The sequence below is a fragment of the Garra rufa genome, chromosome 10 (assembly GCF_049309525.1).
Source record: "Garra rufa chromosome 10, GarRuf1.0, whole genome shotgun sequence".
Classification (NCBI taxonomy): domain Eukaryota; kingdom Metazoa; phylum Chordata; class Actinopteri; order Cypriniformes; family Cyprinidae; genus Garra; species Garra rufa.
The window spans coordinates 5,084,032-5,107,095 of record NC_133370.1 but is presented as its reverse complement, the minus strand read 5'-3'; the positions used below and the strand labels follow the sequence as shown (position 1 = coordinate 5,107,095).

The following is a 23,064-nucleotide window of genomic DNA, read 5'->3' as shown; positions in this document are numbered from 1 at the left end:
GAAGAAATTCACACTTTTATTCACCAAGGATAGTTAGAAAAGTTTTATATTTTGAATAAATGCTGTTCTTTTTAATTTTGCCTAAACTATTTGGCAGTACAACTGTTTCCAACATTGATAATTCTAATAATAAATCAGTATATTAGAATGATCTCTGAAGGATCATGTTACACTTAAACCTGCAGTAACAGCTGATGAAAATTCAGCTTTGCATCACAGAAATAAATTATATTTTTAAAGTATATTAAAATAAAAAAAAAACATTATATTTTAATAACATTTTGCAATATTAGTTTTTCTGTATTTTTGATCAAATAAATGCAACCTTGATGAGCATTAAAAAAAAAACGTTACAAGTCTTACTGATCCCAAGCTATATAGAATAGACGCCAATGTAGTTTCTATATGGCACATGTTTACATGTGATGCCTGAGGTAGAAACTGGTGGCCGTTTGCTTTCTCTCTCATCTGGGCTTAGCAACAGCACTAGCAGACTCTGCATTGGTCAGAAGTGACTGAAGAAAGCCTTGCAGTTCGTTACATCCCCTGTCAGTCAAACAGAACACGAACCAAGACATGGTTCCCGACTACAGGAGAAAACAAGGGCACTGGGCTGGATAATTACCCAGCCGTGAGGATGCTGAGAGGCGCAGCCCTCTTCTGCCTTTCACCGCGGCTCAACTCTGGATGCCATCGGATCGCTTTCATTAAGATGCATCGTTTGATCTCTCTGCACCTGAATGCGTGTGCTTCAATTCGACTTCAAATGGCGTAAATCTAGATTAGAACGAGGATGCCAAACATCTCTCCGAGAAAATGACATTTGCGGATTGACTTGACAGATTAGCGGTATTATAATTGCATGCTTTGTTTTTAAGGGATTGTAAACGCTCGATAAATATTGGTGCATTATTTTCTGCGCTTACGAATCATCTCGCAGGCATCGACCCAGGTAAGAATCATATTTTAAAACTGCATAGTATGGGGGTCGCATACTAGTCAACATCTTTGCATCCAAGTGTGATGCAGTATGCAGTGTGTTTTGCAAACCTGTATCTCTGTTACATGCGTTGCGCAGCAACCAATTAATCAATGCCACTGATGTGTTCAGAAGTGTTACAGTGTTTTGCATGATGAAGCCATGACAACCTGCTTTATGGGATGCAAGAAAACAATATTAACAGTGATTGCACATATCTAAGGCTTGATAAGTCACTGCTATTGCAGTGATGCATTGCAGTGCATGGTGTATGAAAACACCATGCATACTTAAATGACTTGCATTCTAAGCATGCTTCAATGACAGCACAGTTAAACCCATGTGGGGTTGGTTGGGGACTGTACATATTGTTCCTAATGTAGGTTACTAAGCAATGTACTGTACAGCAGTCTGCCTACACACTCCAATTCTGCATTGCAGACCGATTGATGACACACCAAAACACACTCCCACTCGGCAAATGTGGGGCAATGCATGCAAGAGATTGCTTTGGATTTTGTGCGTGAATAGATTTGTTTCTTAATGTAACATCCTACAATAGCAAGATTTTAATAGACTAAAATCTATTAAGCTGCTATCCCTAGTAATATGCAAGTCAAAGCACATCTGATAAATAAAAAGAATCAGTGATTTATATGATATGCATGGGTTAAATCTATAGATTGAGGCTTCAACTTGTAGCTTTGAGTGGGTTTTTGCTTTAAAGAAATAGTTCTCTCAAAACTGAACTCACTCTCAGGCCATTCAAGATGAAAATGTGAGTTGGTTTCTTCATCAGATTTGGAGAAATTCAGCATTCCATCAGTTGCTTACCAATGGATCCTCTGCAGTGAATGGGTGCCGTCAGAATGAGAGTTTGAACAGCGGATAAAAACATCACAATAATACACAAGCAATCCACACCACTCCAGTCCATCAGTTAATGTCTTGGGAAGCACAAAACAAAGCTATCATTAATGCATATCATTAATCAAACCATTGCTTCCAGCTAAAATACCCTGAAAAAGTCCTATTCATAAATTATTTTTTCCCAATAAAAAGACATCTTGTCTGATCAGGAGAGAAATCTGTGCAGATCAAGTACTGCTTACAATGGAAAGCAGCTCTAAACAAATATGTGTGTGGATTTTGATGCAAGAGGACAACAGGAGATGGACTTTTTCACTGAAAGAAGCTTTATTATGGATTATGGACTTTGGCCAGAAGCAATAGTTTGAAGTTAAAGAAAAACACCTTAATGATGGATTTGTTTCTTACAAACAAACAGCTTTTGGCTTCTCAAGATGTTAACTGATGGACTGGAGTGGTGTGGATTATTTTGATGTTTTTTTTACCAGCCAAATGGACTCTCATTCTGACGGCACCCATTCACTGCAAAGAATCCATTGGTGAGCAAGTGATGCAATGCTACATTTCTCCAAATCTGATGAAGAAACAAACTCATCTACAATCTCAGAAAACCTAAATATGGGTGCATTTTTGGGGTAAACTTTACAGCTTTTATTATTCCTGCTGCAAAATTCAAAACGAGTATAATGAAGCGCAATGATATGGAAAGGACATTTCCCCTCTCTTTTCATCGTTCTTTCATTCTCTACTTCGCTTTCTGTCTGTGCATCTAATTAGTGTTCCTGTGGAGATGTGGTAAACAGCACCTGATGCAGGAGAATCATTAGCTAATTGGCAACTTCAACGTTTCCCTCCTCATCTGCAAATCACTCACTGTAGCATTGGATTTTGAACTTGCTATGCTGCTTTACAGCTTAAAGGAGTAGTTCACCCAAATATGGAAGATCTGTCCTCTGCTCACCTTCAAAATGCTTGTACTTCTTCGGTAGCTCCTCCTCCTTGTCTTAAGGTGTTGCTTTTCTGTCTGTTCCTCACACAAAGCTTTTGTGAAGACTGAGAAATCAAGATGAAACAACATTTACATCTATTTTACTGCCATGCTGATTGATTAGCTCATATTTGGCTATTTTGAGACTGGAATCAACTGATTACCCACAAAACTAACAGTTTTCACATTTTCTGGTCAATTGAGATTAAATATTGAGTAAAAATACTCTGCGACTGAAAAACGAATCGTGTCCCTGTGTTTGACCGACAGAAGTCCTTCAGATGCTCTCCTTTAAAAATTGAGCTCTAACTTCATTGCATAATACCTAGAGATTTACTATGGCAGAATCAGCCTGCGGCATTGATTTTCGTGTAGCTGCTGAAGTCAACACTTTCACCGCTGCAGATCCCGGGGCAAGAGTATCGCTCTAGCAAAAACTGCAATTCTTAGAGGATCCCGGAAGGTGTTTGCATTTGCGATAAACTCTTAAAATAACAAAACTACTGTAGATCTGAATATGCAATAAGCCCAAATAACCTTTGGACACTTAAAAATGCCAGAATGTCATTGCATTAGACACGAAACATCAGCAAGCGTCTGTATGCTTCTCTACTGTACTTAACCTTATTTAACTTTTCTTTACCATTTTTGAAATTTAAACATTTTTGAATCAAGCATTTCAAATAGTATCAAGGTGATTTCTAGTGGACATATGTGACCTTGGACCACAAAACCAGTCATAAGTAGCACAGGTGTATTTGTAGCAATAGCCAAAAATACATTGCATGGGTCAAAATGATTGATTTTTCCTTTATGCCAAAAACCATTAAGATGTTAAGTAAAGATCATGTTTCATGAAGATATTTTGAAAATTTCCTACTGTAAATATATCAAAGCTTAATTTTTGATTAGTAATATGCATTGCTAAAAACTTCATTTGCACAATTTAAAGGCGATTTTCTCAATATTTAGATTTTTTTGCAACCTCAGATTTTCAAATAGTTGCATCAAGGCCAAATATTGTCTTATCCTAACAAACATACATCAATGGAAAGCTTATTTATTCAGCTTTCAGATAACAAAAATGACCCTTGTGACTGGTTTTGTGGTCCAAGGTTGCATATTAAAGTTCAAATAAATAACACTTGCTTTGATATTTTCTTATATACACAACAATGATGTTCAGATATTTTTAAGTGCAGCATGTCCAAATACATTTTAAGATCAAGCAATAGCAGTTCCTTTATGGTTAAAAGAGCTTGAACCACTTCTTGATTTGATTAATAATACATCACCGCTAAAAACCTTCTCGCATTCAGTCTGAATAATGTATCGCCCCTCAAGATGCATCTGAAAAATAGAGCATGTGAAGGGCTGGTAAGGACAGAAGAGATGGAGTTAATGATGACTAATGCTGGTTGTGTTTGCTGGCGTCTCTGGCTGCAGTACAGGAAGCTTCGAGCTGCTGCGTCTGTCATAAGCGTGTCACTTCCTCCATCAAAGCTGCTGTCTGTCGACTGATAGGGCTGTGAAAGACAAGGAAAACATTTCAGAAGAGCAAGACAGAGTGTAGAACAGATGACTGCGAATAAATTAGCAAGCATGCAGGGTTTTCACTTTAGATAAAAATTAACTACTCAAAGACAAATGCACTGGAAAAATTTGGTGCAGAAACTTTTTCTTTTTTAGAAGCTGCTAGAAAGATCAAGAAACACATTGAATTAAATGTGAAATATTGAAGTAGAAAAACTCAAGTATTTTCTGATAATTTTACTTTACAATTTTTTATGTGTAATTAAAAACCTAGTTCTCGAAATGTAGACTTAAATATGTTCAGTGCATTTAAATGTTTACATATTACATTATGGTTTACATTTGCATATTGTTTACCAGAAAATAATTCCTAAACATTAAGTTTTTACATTTACATACTGTTTACATTTGCATACAACATTAAATTATATTGCAATACGAATCAAAAATTATTTTGCATAATCTTTGTGCATTTACATGTTTACATTTGCATATTATATGGCAATAAGAATGAAAATGTCTTTTACACCAGAACATTTTCTATTTCTATGCATTTACATGTTTAAATTGCATATTTTTACATTACAGTTTTAATTTGCATATTACATTGCAATATTAATGAAAATGTCTTTTACATCAGAAAATAATTTCTATTTCTATGCATTTACATGTTTAAATATTACATGTTTTTACATTTGCATATGATATTGCAGTAGGAATGAAAATGTGTTTTACACCAGAAAATAATTCCAAAATATTACAGATTTGTACATTTACATATTGTTTACATTTGCATACAGTATTAAATTATATTGTAATTTGAATCAAAATTTATGTTGCATAATCTTTGTGCATTTACATGTTTATATTTGCATATTATATTGAAATATGAATGAAAATGTCTTTTACACCAGAAAATAATTCCTATTTCTATGCATGTGCATGTTTACATATTACGTTGTTTTTTTACATAGTTTAAATTTGCATATTATTATGCAATAGGAAAGAAAATGTGTTTTACACCAGAAAATAATTCCAAAATATTACATATTGTTTACATTTGCATACAGTATTAAATTATATTGCAGTATGAATCAATTTATTTTGCATGATCTTTCTGTGCATGAACTTGAACTTGACATTCTTTACGTTTATATATTAAATATGACAGCAATATTACAGTTCTAGGTACACTGTATACAATTATTTTTCAAAGTTTAAATAAAACTAAATTGGATTACTTTTTACAAGAAAATACTATTTCATGTTTATCCAATGTGTTACTTTTATTTTTTATTTTTAACTCTTTTTTTCAGTTTCAATTTCTTTTGCACCAGAAACCTTAACTTTGATTTTCTTTGCAGTGCTGCAGCTGATAATTGCACTCAAAACAAAATACAGAAACATATCATTTCATATCATATCATTTTATGAGTCACGGTGCATAGAAATCATGTTCATACTAATAATTCAAGCTCAGGGTCTATGTACGTCATTTATCCAGGATGCATCCAACACATCCTGAGCTGCGGTCTGTTTTGATGTCATATTGCCCTCGGTGTGACTATATTTAATCTAGCTGGAATAGAAATCGATCTCTGCACATATCCACCAGCACTAACCTAATTCACAACTATCATATACTACTAAGAAACAATCACAGCTATACAGGTGCATTTATATACATTTATATGCAGGTATCACTGTAGTCACGATCTACAGGGGTGGTTTTCTCCATTAGTACCCAAGGGGAGCACGCTGGAAGAGCCCAAGCTATTTTTAGATGCTTGTCTAGGTCACAATGTGAATCATCTTCTCTACTAGGATGCCATTGGCAAGATTCAGGCAACACACAGCACGCTCTGTTCCTACTGTAGCTGGCTTTTACTGTGGTTGTTTGCATGGGTGAGTGTGTGTGCGTTTTTCGATTTGCCCTAAATATTTGTTTTTTAGTATCTCACACTGCTGGAGGAATTTATTTGATTAGATATGCTCTCTTAAAGGAATAGTTCACCAAAAAATAAAAATTTGAGTTTGTTATTTCACCAAATTTGGAAGAATTTAGCATTCTATGACTTGATTGATTGCGATGAATGGGTGCCGTCAGAGTGTCCAGAGTCCAAACAGCTGATAAAAACATCACAATAATCCACAAGAGATGTAAGTAATCCACAAAGTGTGTGTTTATAAGAAACAAATCCATTATCATGATGTTTTCAACTTTAAAACTTTTTTCAGCTTGTTTCCTCAATGCATAATAACGCTTTCTCCTGTGAAAAAGTAGTCTTGTCTGAATCAGGAGAGAAATATGGACAGATCAAGCACTGTTTACGAGCCAAAACAGTCTAAAATAGCTTTAAACAAAATATGTGGGTGGATTTTGATGCAAAAGGACAACAGAAGACTGACTTTTTAAGTGGATGAAGCATTATTATGGATTATGGACTCAAACTTTATCCAGAAGCGATGGTCTGAAGTTAAAAACATCTTAATGATGGATTTTTTTTCTTACAAACATGCAGCTTTTGGATTCACAAGATGGCTTGGCTTGTTTTTTTAGTATCTCACACCGCTGGAGGAATTTATTTGATTGGATTTGCTATCTTAAAGCAATAGTTCACCCAAAAATGAAAATTTGAGCTTTTTTCTTATTCAGGAAAAAATGTAGCATTCCATCACTTGCTTACCAGTGGATCGATTGCAGTGAATGGGTGCCGTCAGAATAAGAGTCCAAACAGCTGATAAAAACATCACAATAATGCACAAGAAATGTAAGTAATGCACAAACTGTGTGTTTATAAGAAACAAATCCATTATTAAGATGCTTTTAACTATTTTCGGCTTGTTTACTCCATGCGTAATAATGCTTTCTCCTGTGAAAAAGTAGTCTTGTCTGAATCAGGAGAGAAATATGCGCAGATTAGGTATTGTTTACAAGCCAAAACAGCTCTAAACAAAATATGTGGGTGAATTATAATTCTAAGACTTTTTCACTGGATGAAGCGTTATTAGGGATTATGGACTCAAATTTTGTCCAGAAGTGATGGTTTGAAGTTAAAAAACATCTTAATGATGGATTTGTTTCTTACAAAATCACAGCTTCACAAGATGTTAACTGATGGATTGGAATGGTGTGGATTACTTAGGGATTGTGATGTTTTTATCAGCTGTTTGGACTCTCATTCTGACGGCACCCATTCACTGCAGATGATTGATTGTTGAGCAAGTGATGCAATGTCACATTTCTGCAAATCTGATAAAGAAACAAACACATCTACATCTTGGATAACCTGAGGGTGAGAAAAACTAAAAATGAATGTGAATAGAAGCTCAGATCATTTTGAAGCATTCAAGATGTCTTCTGTAGCTTTAGTTAGAAACTTCTCCATTTTTTCTCTGTTTAGTCTCATTGCCATCAAGAAGAAACAGAAGACATTATTTTGTAATTTTCTTTTCTATGGGATTCCATATTAGAGGTGTCTTTGTTCACACAGGCTCTCTGGATCTATCTCTCTCTGCAGTGTAGTTTGCATTTCTCATGCTGTCTTTATAAAAGCCCTGCTGACAGCAGCTGTCATACTGTCGCTCGCAGAAACGGCAATGCAGCGCTTCTTTTGTGCAGCTCCACACAAAGACTGGAGGGGGTTTGGAAATATCCGCCATAACGAAATTACACCGCATTAGTGCAACAGGCGCTAAAATGATGTTAGGATGATTTACACTCACCTAACTGGGTGAAAGTTAAACAGCAGAAAAGCATGCAGCGTATTCCTCCCGATCCTGGACTAGTTGCAGAAACTTCTGTGGTAATAGGCTGACCTGTGATTGGTGAATGGTACAAAATGGTGACCATTTTACTTCTAAATGAAATGAGAAATTCAACAGGAAAAAAATGAGATGTACACTACCAGTCAAGATGTTTCATGTTTTTGAAAGCAATCTCTTTTTTAATTCAAATGGAAACAAGATCATTTTTCTTACCCTTCTTTTTTTCCAAACAAAAACTCACCTAATTGCTCACAAAACATGTTATTTTGTTTTTTAAAATAAATATATCTTGATTTGAGAATGTTTAGATATTTGTTTTGAATTTTAGGACATTTTGTGATACATTTTAGAACTTTTGCAATACGTTTTTTTGCTATGCATTTGAGGACATTTTTGATACATTTTAGGACTTTTTGTGATACTTTTTAGGACTTTTGCTATAAATTGTAGGACTTTTTTGATACATTTTAGAACTTTTGCAATACGTTTTTTTGCTATGCATTTGAGGACATTTTTGATACATTTTAGGACTTTTTGTGATACTTTTTAGGACTTTTGCTATAAATTGTAGGACTTTTTTGATACATTTTAGCACTTTTGCAATACGTTTTAGGACTCTTGCTATAAATTTTAGGACTCTTTTGCTATAAAATTTAGGACTTTTTGGTGATGCATTTTAGGACTTTTGCAAAGGTTTCAGGACTTTTTTGCTATAAATTTTAGGAGGTTTTGCGATACAGTTTAGGACATTTTTGAGAGACATTTTAGGACTTTTGCAATATATTTTAGGACTCTTTTGCTATAAAATTTAAGACTTTTTGGTGATGCATTTTAGGACTTTTGCAAAGGTTTCAGGACTTTTTTGCTATAAATTTGAGGACATTTTTTGATACATTTTAGCAATTTTGCGACATGCTTTAGGACTTTTTGCTATAAATTTTAGGACGTTTTGCGATACAGTTTAGGACATTTTTGAGAGACATTTTAGGACTTTTGCAATACATTTTAGGACTCTTTTGCTATAAAATTTAGGACTTTTTTGATACATTTTAGCAATTTTACGACATGCTTTAGGACTTTTTTGCTATAAATTTTAGGACGTTTTGCGATACAGTTTAGGACATTTTAGGACTCTTTTGCTATAAAATTTAAGACTTTTTGGTGATGCATTTTAGGACTTTTGCAAAGGTTTCAGGACTTTTTTGCTATAAATTTGAGGACATTTTTGATATCAAAAAAAATTTGTATCAAAAAAGACTTTTTATGATACATTTTAGGACATTTTTGTGATGCATTTTAGGACTTCTGCAATATGTTTTAGGACCTTTTTGCTATAAACCTTAGGACTTTTTGCAATACAGTTTAGAATATTTTTGTGATACATTTGATCAAAATATCTTCTAATGTAAAAGAAAAAAAAAATTACGTTTTTTATAAAAAAAATATATATATATTTTTGTATATAAAAAAAGAAAAGCTCAAGATTTTTGTGAATCTGGCCCCAGGAACTAAGTTTAAACATAAATGTAAACGGTCTTAATTTTGATTTTATAAAACGTTTTGCTTAGTTTATTTTTTTTTTCAACATTTAGTTTGATTTTATGATTTTTATTAAACGAATTGGCTGTAATTTAAAAGTTTTAACGTTCAGCCTAAGCAGACTCTGTGTAATTGTATATCTTCAGGTAAACCAGCACCATGTTGACCAGCATCACCGAGAGCATCTTCTGCTGCCTGATGGGAAAGACGACCAGCGTCGTGCTGCCGGTTGAATCATCCGACGGCAAGCCGGCTGACGGATTCGAGTTCGTAGAGGTAAAGCCGGGTCGTGTCCTGCGTGTGCGCCACATCCTCCCCGAAAGACCTGCCACGACAGAATCTCAACCAGAAGCGAGCAGCAGCGTCCACTGCAAGCGCAAAATCACAGTGTACCGCAACGGCCAGCTGGTGATCGAGAACCTGGGAGATGTTCTCCACTCCGAGATCCTCCAGTGCCAAAACGGAGACGTGGAACAGTGCAGTACAGTCGAGGTGGAACTGTCAGATTACACCACAGCGCCCTCATCCCCGGATCCCAAACCCGCTCCACCTCTTCCCACCTCCGACCAGCAGAAACCGGCTCCTCCGCCCAGACGCCGGCGAAGGAAACCCAAGCGCACCGTGCTGATCGATACGGAGCGCTGCATCAGCAGCTGTAAGGGGACGCATTCGGACGTGGCGCTGTTCTTCATTCACGGTGTGGGCGGTTCGATGGACATCTGGGGGAGTCAGCTGGATTTCTTTTCACGGCTGGGTTATGAGGTCATCGCGCCCGATTTGGCGGGACACGGCGCCAGCACTGCCCCTCAGATAGCAGCGGCGTACACCTTTTACGCCCTCGCAGAGGACCTGCGTGCCATTTTTAAGAGATACGCCAGAAAACGGAACATCCTCATTGGTCACTCATACGGGTAAACACTGCTTTTCAACTAAATGTAAATTCTCTTTTGCGGTATACAGTCAAAACACAGTTAAAACACAGTGACAAAAATGTGACAGATGAAAGCTATTAAAAATAGTTTTAACTATTAAAACCAGTCAACCAGTTAAAAGTTTGGAAGAATTAATATTTTTTGTAATGTTGAATTTTTTTTGGTTGTTTTTGCTAAAAAAATCTAGTAAAAACAATACAATTTTGAAATATTATTACAATTTAAAATAGATGTTTACTATGTAAATATATGTTAAAATGTAATTTATTCCTGTAATCAAAGCCGAATTTTCAGCATCATCACATGATCCTTCAGAAATCATTCTAATATGCTGATTTGTTGCTCAAGGAAGATCTATTTTGTATTTTTAATTGAATAAATGTTGCCTTGGTGACACTTCTTTTCAAAAATATTTAAAAATATTAATTATTCTGAATTTTGACCGGTAGAAAATATATAAAAACACAGCAGAAACTTTAAACTTTAAATGTTTTTAGATCATGAGAAACAAATTTAGTCTGCTAGAGTGTTGTTAGTTGTAGTTAACTAAAACTAAAAAAAAAAAAAACTATTTAATACTTGCTTTTGTTAATAGAAATAAAGCTAAATAATTAACAGAAATAAAGCTACATAACTTGTATTTGAAACAAACTGGAATAAAATAAGTGCTAAAATTACTACATACAAATGAATGAAAATAGAGTTCAATTGAGAAATGTAAATAGAAATTCATAAAAAGACAAATTTTACACATTTTTGCTACAAAATGTAAGACTTTTTTGTGATACATTTTAGGACTTTTTTTTGCCAAAAAAAAAAAAACAAACACTTTAACAACATTTTTTGAATACATTTATGGATTTTTGAGCAATACATTTTATGACTTTTGTGATGCATTTTAGGATGTCTTTGCTATAAATTTTATAACTTTTTTGTGGTACATTTTTGCGATAAATTTTGGGACATTTTTGCAGTAAAATTTTGGACTTTTTTTGCAATCAATTTAACAAAATATTTGCAATACATTTATGGACTTTTGACCAATATATTTTAGAACCTTTTTGTGATGCATTTTAGAAATTTGCCCTACAATGTAGGATGTTTTTGCTATAAAATATAGGACTTTTTAAAAAAAAAATGTTTGCAATAAACTGAACAACATTTTTGCAGTGCATTTAAGGATTTTAGACTTTTGCAATATGTTTTATAACTTTTTTGCTATAAATTTAGGGACTTTTTGTGATGCATTTTAGGACATTTTTGCAATACATTTTGGGATATTTTTGCTATACATTTAGGACTAAATACTAAATACATTGTAGGACTTTTTGCAAAAAAAGTAAGTTAAATGTAACATTTTTACAATACATTTAAGGATTTTTGAGCAATACATTTTAAGACTTTTGCAATACATTTTGGGATATTTTTTGGTACAAAATTTAGGACTTTTTTCGCAATACATTGCAGGACTTTTGCAAAAAAAAATTACTTTTTTGCAATAAATGTAACATTTTGCAATATATTTTTGAGCAATATATTTTAGGACTTTTTTTTAATGCATTTTAGCAAATTTTTGTGATACATTTTAGGACTTTTGCAATACGTTTAAGAACTAAAAAAACATTAATTCATTAATACAAATAAAGCTGAAATAAAATAAAATAAAATAAAAATATTTGTATGAAAATCTTAATTTAGAAAAATTTGAAATGTGGCACTGGAAACTAACTGGAATAAAATATGTACTAAAATTATTAGATACAAATTAATGAAATAAAAATAAAGTTAGATTGAAATATTTAAATAAAAACTTAATAAAAGTGACACAAAATTACTAAAATTTGCAAACTAAAAAAAAAAAAAAAAAAAAAAAAAAAAAATCTCATTCATTGATTTAGTCAAGTGTGCCAAATGATTGACTGCTACAGTAATTGTATAATTCACAGAAGTTTCTTACTGGCACGGTGTTGTTCCTGTGCAGGGTGTCGTTCTGTACGTTCCTGGCACACGAGTATCCGGAGCAGGTGCATAAGGTGGTGATGATCAATGGAGGCGGCCCCACGGCGCTGGAGCCCAGCCTGTGCTCCATCTTCCAGCTGCCCTCCTGCGTCCTGCACTGTCTGTCTCCATGCCTGGCCTGGAGCTTTCTCAAGTAAGAGCCCTAAATAACAACAAGAGTCATTTTAACTTACTTGCTAGAAAGCATGAAAATAAATAGGGTTACTTCTTGTGTTTTCCACTCAGAGCTGGTTTTGCCAGGCAGGGCGCTAAAGAGAAGCAGCTTCTGAAAGAGGGAAACGCTTTTAACGTGTCTCCGTTCGTTCTGCGAGCGATGATGAGCGGTCAGTACTGGCCGGAGGGGGATGAAGTTTACCATGCCGAGCTGACCGTCCCCATACTGTTGGTGCACGGCATGTATGACAAGTTTGTGCCCATTGATGAGGATCAGCGGATGGCAGAGGTTTGTGCACATCAAACACTTTCACTGTGCTTTTCATTGTTTCTTGTGTGAAAATATAAGGATGGTGCTTCATTGGCTGTGTCACAATTTACATACTTCCTAAAGTACGTACTTTGCCAGAGAGCGCCTGAAACCCGGCAATGTCCAGGTCAAATGTCACCCTAAAAATAATAATAATAAAAAAAAAGAAATTGCAGAAATTACTAACTTTTTAGGAGGTCTTCCAATAAATGTTAGGACCTCTTTTGCAATAAATGCTAGGACATTTTTGCGAGACATTTTAGGACATTTTTGTGCTAGATTGTGGGACATATTTGCAATACATTTTTAGGACTTTTTGCAAATAAATTACTTTAGCAAAAAATTTCAGGACATTTTTGCTATTAACTTTTTTTGCCATATATTTTAAGACATTTTTTGATAAATTTTAGGCCCTTTTGGTGATGCATTTTAAGACATTTTACGATTAAAATTTAGGACTTTTACGCAATACATTTTAGTGACTTCTGTATGATGTATTTTGCAATACATTTTAGGACATTTTTCCGATACATTTTTAGACTTTTGCAATACATTTTAGGACTTTTTGTTATAGAATTTAGGACCATTTTGCAATGCATTTTATGTCCGAAAATGCATTGCAAACCCCCCCTAAAATTTCAGGACATTTTGCTTATAATTTTCTAACATTTTTGCAATAAGTTTAGGACATTTTAGCAATAAGTTTTAGGACATTTTAGCAATACGTTTTAGGATATTTTTATGATACGTTTTTAGGACTTTTGCAATACATAAAAAAAAAAATTTGCTATAAAATTTAGGAATTTTTTGAAAAATGATTAAAACATCCTAAACATATCGTTAAAAATGTCCCAAAATATAATCGCAAAAATGTCCTATAATGCATCACCAAAAAAACCCCTAAAATTTCAGGACATTTTTGCTATTAATTTTCTTTTTGCGTTGAGTTTTAGCAAAAAATTAATACATTTTGCATCACATTTTAGGACATTTTTATGATACATTTTAGGATTTTTTTGTGATGCATTTTGGGACATTTTTAACTATATGTTTTAGGACTTTTGCAATACGTTTTAGATTTTTGTGCGATACAATTTACGACTTTTTTGTGATACATTTTGGGACAATTTTGCGATACATTTTAAGACTTGCATTCTGCAGTGTTTTAGGAGATTTTTTGCTATAAAACTTAAGACTCATTTGCAACACATTTTAGGACATTTTTTGGGGGAAAGGACTTTGCAATAAATTTAATGCGTTTTTGTGATACATTTTAGGACTTTTTTGCAATACAGTGAAAATATTTTATTTTATTGATAACCAGAATAATAAGAATTACATAAACTACAAAAAAAGTAAAGTGCAAGCATGACCGTTATGAGAATTTAAGGTGAGAATGTGATTAATGGTTATAAAAATAACATCACAATGCAAGCACAATGCAAAGGTCTTTCTAAAGTTCTAAAATAACAGGATTTATTTTCATCTTCCTGCAAAATATGATTTATTGCTTCCTTATTTTGATTTCGGGGTCATTGGAACATTTTCTGTGAGATTCACACATATAGCCTTGCATGCTATGTGAATTGGGACACAGCTTTTGATTCTATAGTGTGTGTGAAATAACAGTGTGATGTTGGCTCACTCACGGCTGTCCTCTTCAACACAAGAGTGTCTCTGTGCTTTAATGGGCCGCTCATGAGTATAGAAGCATTACGTGTGTCCTAATGCAGATGTGCTCTGAATCAAACACTGGTGTCTCATTGTACTGCTGTAGTCAGTGAGGACTCCCCGCAGGCCGATAGGAGGCTCACAATACTGTTAATAAAACACAGAGTTCAGATGTTCTGCTAAACAGCAATAAATCACAAAATGCAAAGAAACTGCAAAAAGATAAACTGTAAGACTGATGGTCTGAACCCATGTGGACGATTAAAAAATTAGACAAATATACAAAACAAAACAAGAATTTCATCTTAACATTAGTTTTACTAATCTTTCAGAAATCATTCTAATATGCTGATTTATTATCAATGTTGCAGACTGCTTAATATTTTTTTGAAACCTGTAATATACTTTTCAGGATCCGTTGATTAATAAAAAGTTGGAAATAACCGCATTTATTCCAAATATAAATCTTTTCTAACAATATAAGTCTTTACTATCACTTTATCAATTTAACACATCCTTGCTGAAAAAGTTTTAATTTCTTTCAAACAAAGAAAGAAAGAAAAATGTACTGACCCCAAACTTTAAACTGTTTTCAACATTGATAATAAATCAGCATATTAGAATGATTTCTGAAGGATCATGTGACACTAAAGACTGGAGTAATGATGCTGATAATTCAGCTTTGCATCACAGGATGCAAATATTTTAAAGTATATTAAAATAGAAAAACACTATTTTAAATTGCAATAATATTTCACAAGGCACAGAAACCATGACACGAAATGGTCTGATGGCATAAAACTGGCCAAGTTCAAGGGTCTATAAAAAGACTGGTACTGTAAAAAGAGTTTGGCTTTCATAAGGGCAGTATGCAATATTTTAAGGCCTTAGGTCTCTTTAACACATACCTTGTGGAGGCCAAGAAACCACACTACGAAATGGGATAATGGCACAAAAGGTTGCTCAAGGTGCACTGTCCTATGCAGTTTAATGGTTTCTCATGCACATAAAAGTTTTTTTTTGTAAGGGGTCCTTGAGGCTTTGTAATACAGTGCTAAGAATATTGTGAGAAGAAACCTGAAATGTGTATAACACGCATTTTGCATAATCAAAAAGTGCAAAAAAAAAAAAAAAAAAAAAAAAAAAATCACCAAACAGCTGCCATGAAATTTCACTTCTTGTACAATGCATTTATTTTTAGGGATGCACCGAACGTTCGGCAACCTAAATTATTCAGACGAAAATAGCAAAAAAAGCTTTTTCAGCTGAATAAGCGAAAAGGATGAATAAATTAAACCGAACAATGGCGTGACACGATCAAATAAGGGCACGCACTAATTCAGCAAACATGTGGGCAGTGGAAGCATTAAAATCTAACTGAGAAAGACACAAAAATCATTACAAGCCCCGACAGCGAGAGACTGTTTAGTATCGCATCGCATGTCTTCAATGAGAAGAGAAAGGAGTAGTTGTTGCTGGTTATGCCTGATTCAAGAAGGGGGTCTTAAAAATGGCCAAAGAATATAATTTTACTAACTTCATTTTACGTTTAATTGAGCTTTGTTGGTGAGCTATGACTAGAATCAGAGGCGGACAGAGTACACAGCTTCATTACTTGAGTAAAAGTACAGATACCCCTTGCAAAATTTTACTCAAGTACAAGTAAAAGTACTACAGTCAGATGTCTACTTAAGTAAAAGCATTGAGGTACTTGTTTTTAAAAGTACTTGAGTATCAAGAGTACATTTTCTAAATATTGCATTACTACTGCCACAGTGCTTACATTTATGTACAGAAACGTCCTGCATGGAGTTATGAAAAATGTTAATACCTTGGAGTTTTAATGGATTTTTTGCACCCACATTTGAACCTGACTGTGTTAAACACACCGCATACTCAAGAAGATTAACGCAAATGCTCAGCTTACATTAATGTGTAATATCAGAAAAGAAAATTCAGCTAACAATTGTGTGTACATGTGAGTTTCTCTGTTTTTTCATCAATTAAATTAATAAACCTAAACCAGCAAAGAAGGCAATATAGCAATGTTCTGACAACTCTGAACTGGGGCCACGGGTCGGCATGTTCCCGGGATGGACCTGCTGCGTCTTCATCCATTGTTTGGTCCATGGTTTCGTCTCTTATCTAAATCATTATCTGACTATGGAGTTGACTTTGGCGGAAAGCTGAAGGTGATTGCTGATAGGCTGTCCCAATCAGTGGCGCCTGCACAATCCAATCGCGTTTGAGAGGGAAACAACAAATTGAGGGTTTCCGAGATTTTTCTTTTTTCCTTTTTTTTTTTTTTTAGAAGTAGTAATGGGTATGTTTTTTTTTTTATGGGGAAGTTTTCAGCCTTATTACGGCAGCAAACTTCCTTGACTATTACGCCGGAATGGAAGTGTAGTTCCTCATCTTATCAGCCTAGAAAATTGAAGCTTTGCATTTCCACCGGTCTTAGTACATGATATAACTGCAGAAGAGTCAAGTTTTAAATAGGACAAATATCGAAACTTGTTGGTCATTTTTGAACGTGATGCTATCAGTCTAATAGGATTCAATGATCTATGCTAAGCTATGCTAAAAGTGATATCGCCAGAACAGGAGAACGGCTCAACTTATTAACTCGGGGGGAGTTGGAGAATGAGCCCATTTCCAAAAAAAGTGGAGTGTTCCTTTAAAAACAAATAAGCAAGCCCTGCCCAGATTTAAAAAGTAACGCAAAAGTAACGTAACACATTGCTTTCCATAAAAAAGTAGCTAAGTAACGTAATTAGTTACTTTTTTAGGGCGTGTTCACACTTGCCGTCTTTTTTCAAACTGCCAGCGTCTGTTTTACATTATAATCCTATGGAGTAAACCGTGTTTTCAAAAAAGTCCTGAGCGCTTTTTTAAATGCCACCGCCAGCGTCTTTTTATGCAGCTCAAAGCGTCTTTTCAAGTTGAAAAAAGTTTAACTTTTCTGAAGAAAACGCCCTACGTCAAGCGTTTTTTTGACAGCTGACCAATGACAAGCGAGTAGCTAGACCTGTCGTTTCCATAACAACAAGAAAAAATGTGAAAGGTGGCGTTATATAGACTTTTATTTTATTGTTGTGAACCGGATTGGCCTCGCCGTTAACTTCACAAACCGACGTGCAGCGTTGCTAGCTTCTTGAGCCGCACGTCGACATATAGTAGCGCCGTTGCGCTTCGGGCATCCCTTTTTCGAGTCCCGACTCACAGACCTTTCCCGATCCCTCTCTCTCTCCCACTTCGATTCCTGTCTAAATACTGTCCTATCAAATAAAAGGCAAAAATGTCAAAAAAGAAAAGAACCAGCTTCCTCTTTTATCGACATTTCTGCACCACACATAGGCTACTGTTGCAGCTGTTGTTATAGCAACAAAAAGACGCCCTCTGCTGCAAAACGGCAGATTTTTTTTGTAATTAAAAAAAGCACGCTTGTCAACTTTTTCTTGTCAAAAAAGACGGCAAGTGTGAACACGGCCTTAGGGAGTAAAGCAATATTGTAATGCATTACTTTTAAAAGTAACTTTTCCCAACACTGAAAATAATATTATATAAAACACTATAAAATGTATTTTTTTTTTACTGTCTTCATTTCAGATCCTCTTGTTTGCGTTCCTGAAAGTAATCGAGGAAGGCAGTCACATGGTGATGATGGAGTGTCCCGAGACGGTCAACACGCTCCTGCACGAGTTCTTCCTCTGGGAGCCAGACAGTTCCAAAAAGGACAAGGTTACCACGGTAACAGCCGGCCAGACGGCATCCGACGATGCCACGCCCGTCCAGACGCTCGCCGTTGCCAACGGCGGCAGCACAGGGACACCCAAGGTCAACAAGCCCCTTAACAAGTAAACCTGATGATTGATGTTTTCGGGGTAAACCAATCAGAAGGCTGTTAATGGCAGGCTGTCAAACCGTCACCTTGGCTGAGAGCTGGATTTTGGTGAGAAGGCCCAAGCGGGTGTCAAGACGGGGGTGAGAAAGATTCGCAGGTTCGAAGAGACTCTCTAGCGATGAGGGAAAAGAAGCAGCTGGTTTTGAAACCAACAATGGTGGTTCATGACATCACAACGCCTTTGTTTCTCTCTGCTACCTTTGGACAATATCTTTCCTTCTTGTGCTGTCTAAAGATAAAGAACTGGATGACTGTCCAGAGGATGGAAATCAAGTACATCCAAGTCCAGATGGGACTGAACTACGAGAACGAGCAGAAATCACTGAGGTTGCTTTTAAAAAACAATGCAATTCAACCCAAGAGAGTGTTTAAAGTCAACATGAAACACATTCACTTTTATAATATAATGTATTAGTCAATAATGAGCACTAATTAATGTGCACATATGATTGGAAAACACCAGAGCTGTTTTCATGTTGACTTTAAAGGACGTTTGTACAAAATCGGTGTTCACATCATACCAGTACTAACACATTTTAACGTCTTCCCTCATAAATCAAATCCACTGCTTGGAGCTCAAAAGCGATTGAAAACAGATGTATGAAATACTCAATCCTGTTAAAACATCTTAAAAAGATAACGTACTGTAAGTGAACACACTAGCTACAAGTTTCACTTGAATCGTTTAAAAACAAAACAACAGATGTCGGTTCACATGAAGGATGAGAAAAAACATCGACTGTTGCATTGAGAAATCTCGTGCACTTGTTTGTCTCCTAGCAACTAGAAAGTCGGTCATTAGAGCAAATGCAAGGAGAGATATGATAATGCTGCCGGCCACAACATGACACGGTGCTGAGGAAAAACAGGATATAAGCTACATTCATACGGAGCGGATTGCGTACAAATCTGAATTTAATATTGAAATGATATTATGAATATCTAGTCATCAGGTTGATCCAATCATGTGCAATTAAGCTCTGCTGTATGAGGACAGGCTGTCTGTCTATGCAAAGAATAACTGCTGGTTTGTGCATCCGGCTGGTTACCATGACAACAGGTAGTTAAAGGCAAAATAGATCAAGGAGGAGGTCTGGTCCGTCTAACACTCAATCATTGGAGATAATTACACGTGTTTAACAAAAACATCATGAGATCTCTGCAGGCTCCTCACGTTTATGCAATGAAAGCGGTCAATTATCATGTATCAGAGCAGATCAATTAGAGACTCCACGTTGTAGTTTGTAATTAGTTTTTTAACTAATAATTAATAACTTGACAAGCATTTTCATATCAGAGCTGCCTTCAAATATAACTTAGAAAAAAATCAGGCTTATGTTCATTACGGTTCGAAATACTTAAGTAAATAAGGTTTTCACTTTTAAAGAGAAATTGATAGTTTTATTCTGCAAGGATGCATTCAATTGATCAAAAGTGACTGTTATAATGTTACAAAAGATTATATTTCAAATAAATGTTGTTCTTTTGAACTTGCAATTAATCAACCAATCCTGAAAAATAATGTATAAATGTATCATGGTTGATAACACTGACAATAATCAGAAATGTCTCTTGAGCAGAATGATTTCTGAAGGATCGTGTGACACTGAAGACTGAAGTAGTGATGCTGAAAATTCAGTTTTGATCCCAGGAATAAATTACAGTTTACATAGAAAACAGTTAATTTCAATTATAATATTATTTCACAGTTTTTACTTAATTTTTGATCAAATAAATGCAGCCTTGGTGACTTCTCAGAAACATTTTGGGATCAGTTAGATTTCTTAGTAAGTTTTCTTATGCTCATCAAGGCTGCATTTATTAGATCAAAAATACTGAAAAAACTGTAACTTTGTGAAATATTATTTCAATTTAAAATAACTGTTTTCTATGTGAACATATTTTAAAATGTAATTTATTCCTGTGATACAAAGCTACATTTTTCAGCATCATCACTTCAGTCTTCAGTGTCACACGATCCTTCAGAAATCATTCTAATATGCTGATTTTTAATCAGTGTTAAATAGTTGTGCCGCTCGGAGTCTGTGATGCTTTTTTCAGGATTCTTTGACCAATGAAAGCTTAAAAAGAACAAGATTTATGTAAAATACAAAAGTTTTCTAACAATATACACTACTGTTCAAAAGTCTGGGGTCAGTAAATTAGTATTCTTCCTTTTTTTTTTTTTTAAAGAAATTAATACTTGTATTCACCAAAGATGTGTTAAATTAATAAAAAGTGATTGCATAGATTGACATTGTTAGAAAATATTTATATTTTGAATAAAGCTGTTCTTTTTAACTTGTTATTCACTAAAAGAATCCTGAAAATAAGAATCACAGGTTCTAAAAAATTATTTGGCAGCACAACTGTTTCCAACATCGACAATTCTAATAATAAATCAGCATATTCAACTTATTTCTGAAGGATCATGTAACACTTAAAACTGATGAAAATTCAGCTTTGCATCACAGGAATAAATTATACTTTAAAGTATATTAAAATAAAAAACATTATTTTGTAATCTTCTTTAAAAAAAAAAAAAACATTACAAGTCTTACTGATCCCAAACTTTTGAGCACCAGTGTAATTCTTAAAATTCAGCTACGAATAATAACCAAACACACGTCCTTCAGAAAAGACATTTATTCTTTTTTGGATGTGCAAAGAAGAAATGTAGACCTTCATTTATTTGACACACTTGCTGTGTGAATGATATAAGAATTTAAGATATCTCAAGTAAAAAGTTGTGGACTGAACTGCAGGTGAATGAGTTTGTCTACAGTGATTACACCCGAACGCCAGTGTTTAACATCAATCCCAGAGGGTCTTAATACAAACTACTGTATAATAGACTACTAAAGCCCTATGGGTGGCATCTGTGGCCTGCTGTCATTTAGCACAGATAATTTCATCCTTTAGCTTGTAAAAACAAGCCAAAATACATTACAGTGATGCACTTAAGTCTGTGAAGTATTACTAGATTTTACATGGTCAAAAAAGGAAACAAGTCACACTATTTTCATGTTAACATGTGTGATGTTTAAGTCTTGTGACTGTATGTTCAAAACTGTATATTTTAGCATTTATCCCAGTGCAGACTTCCACTGAAAGTGTACTACTGTACATGCATTGCTCCTTGTTTTTGCAAAAACTATACAGTAAACAATTCCACAGATGTTGCTCATTCTGCTGAAGTTGCACCAAACCCAGAATATTTACATAAACGTTCCTTGCATTTACAATTTCACTGTAATGCAGTGCAGACTGACTTGCGCACGATATGAATTTTATTGCGGCCACTTTTGTGAATTAGAAAACAAAAATCATTGCGTTTTCAACAAAAACTGTACTGCCTAAACCTTGTAGATATTTGACTTGTGTGAATGAGCGGTATATGCATTTCCCTGGCCTAATCAAAGGGATGGAAATTGCTTCTGACAATTTTTTAAGAGGGTTTGTCGCTATAACATCATAAGAAAAAATATACAGTATCCCAAAGATTTCATGTTTGCTGAGCATTTCTATTTAGAACTGGCCAAAAAAAAAAACATTCCACAGAGACTGTGTTAGGCCAGTATGTAACCACCTAGCAACCATGCAAAACACTCTAGCAACCATGTAGCAACTTAGAAGACTCACATAGCAACGCCCCTAGCAACCACTTATGTTGAGTTTACAATGTATCAGTTGCGTAACATTCTAGGTGTTTCTGAAAACAAAAAGAACAGATCTGACATTTGAAATACCTTGTTTCTAATTCACAGGCGGGAGCAATAACGCTTTCTGTGCTCGTGGTCGTTCTGGCTTTTCTTTTGAGTGCCTGGTATGCTTTCTGGAGAGACAAGAAACAAAATGAAACAATAAACTGGCCAATACTGTTATTAAAAACTGCCTAAGGGAGTGAAAATATGACAAATGGACTAATATTTTTGGAGTGTGTGAGTGAAGTGGGTTTGAGGGAGATTAATATTAACTACAGACACTGAATGACACTAAAGACTGATGATGAAGAGCTCCTCTTCCTCTGGTCGTGTACTGATGTCAGTACCCCATTGTGAACATTGTGGTTCAGTTCGTGTCAAATGTGTGTTGTTGCATATATCTATGGGAAAGTACTATAACGTGCACTGCCTGAAAATATGTGCATATAAAATGTCATGAGAACTATATAAAAACGTGATTCAAAAATAAAAATGGTCGTCATCTGTTTATTTCCCCCCAACAAAATCTGTCTCTACAGTTGAGGTCAAAAGTTTACATCCCCCTTTCAGAATCTGCAAAATAAGATGGATCATACAAAATGCATGTTATTTTTTATTAAGTACTGACCTGAATAAGATATTTCACATAAAATATGTTTACATATACTTCACAAGAGAAAATAATAAATGAAAA

General features: G+C 34.8%; 1 protein-coding gene across 1 annotated transcript; it reads left to right on the top strand.

Moving 5' to 3' along the window:
• Window positions 1-568: 568 nt before the first annotated feature.
• abhd8a (abhydrolase domain containing 8a) lies at window positions 569-22,842 on the top strand. The gene is made up of 5 exons (XM_073849828.1): window positions 569-952; window positions 9,824-10,588; window positions 12,591-12,761; window positions 12,854-13,070; window positions 18,372-22,842. The coding sequence occupies exons 2-5, from the start codon at window positions 9,837-9,839 to the stop codon at window positions 18,621-18,623; spliced, it is 1,392 nt and encodes a 463-aa protein (XP_073705929.1). The 5' UTR covers window positions 569-952; window positions 9,824-9,836; the 3' UTR covers window positions 18,624-22,842.
• Window positions 22,843-23,064: the final 222 nt, after the last annotated feature.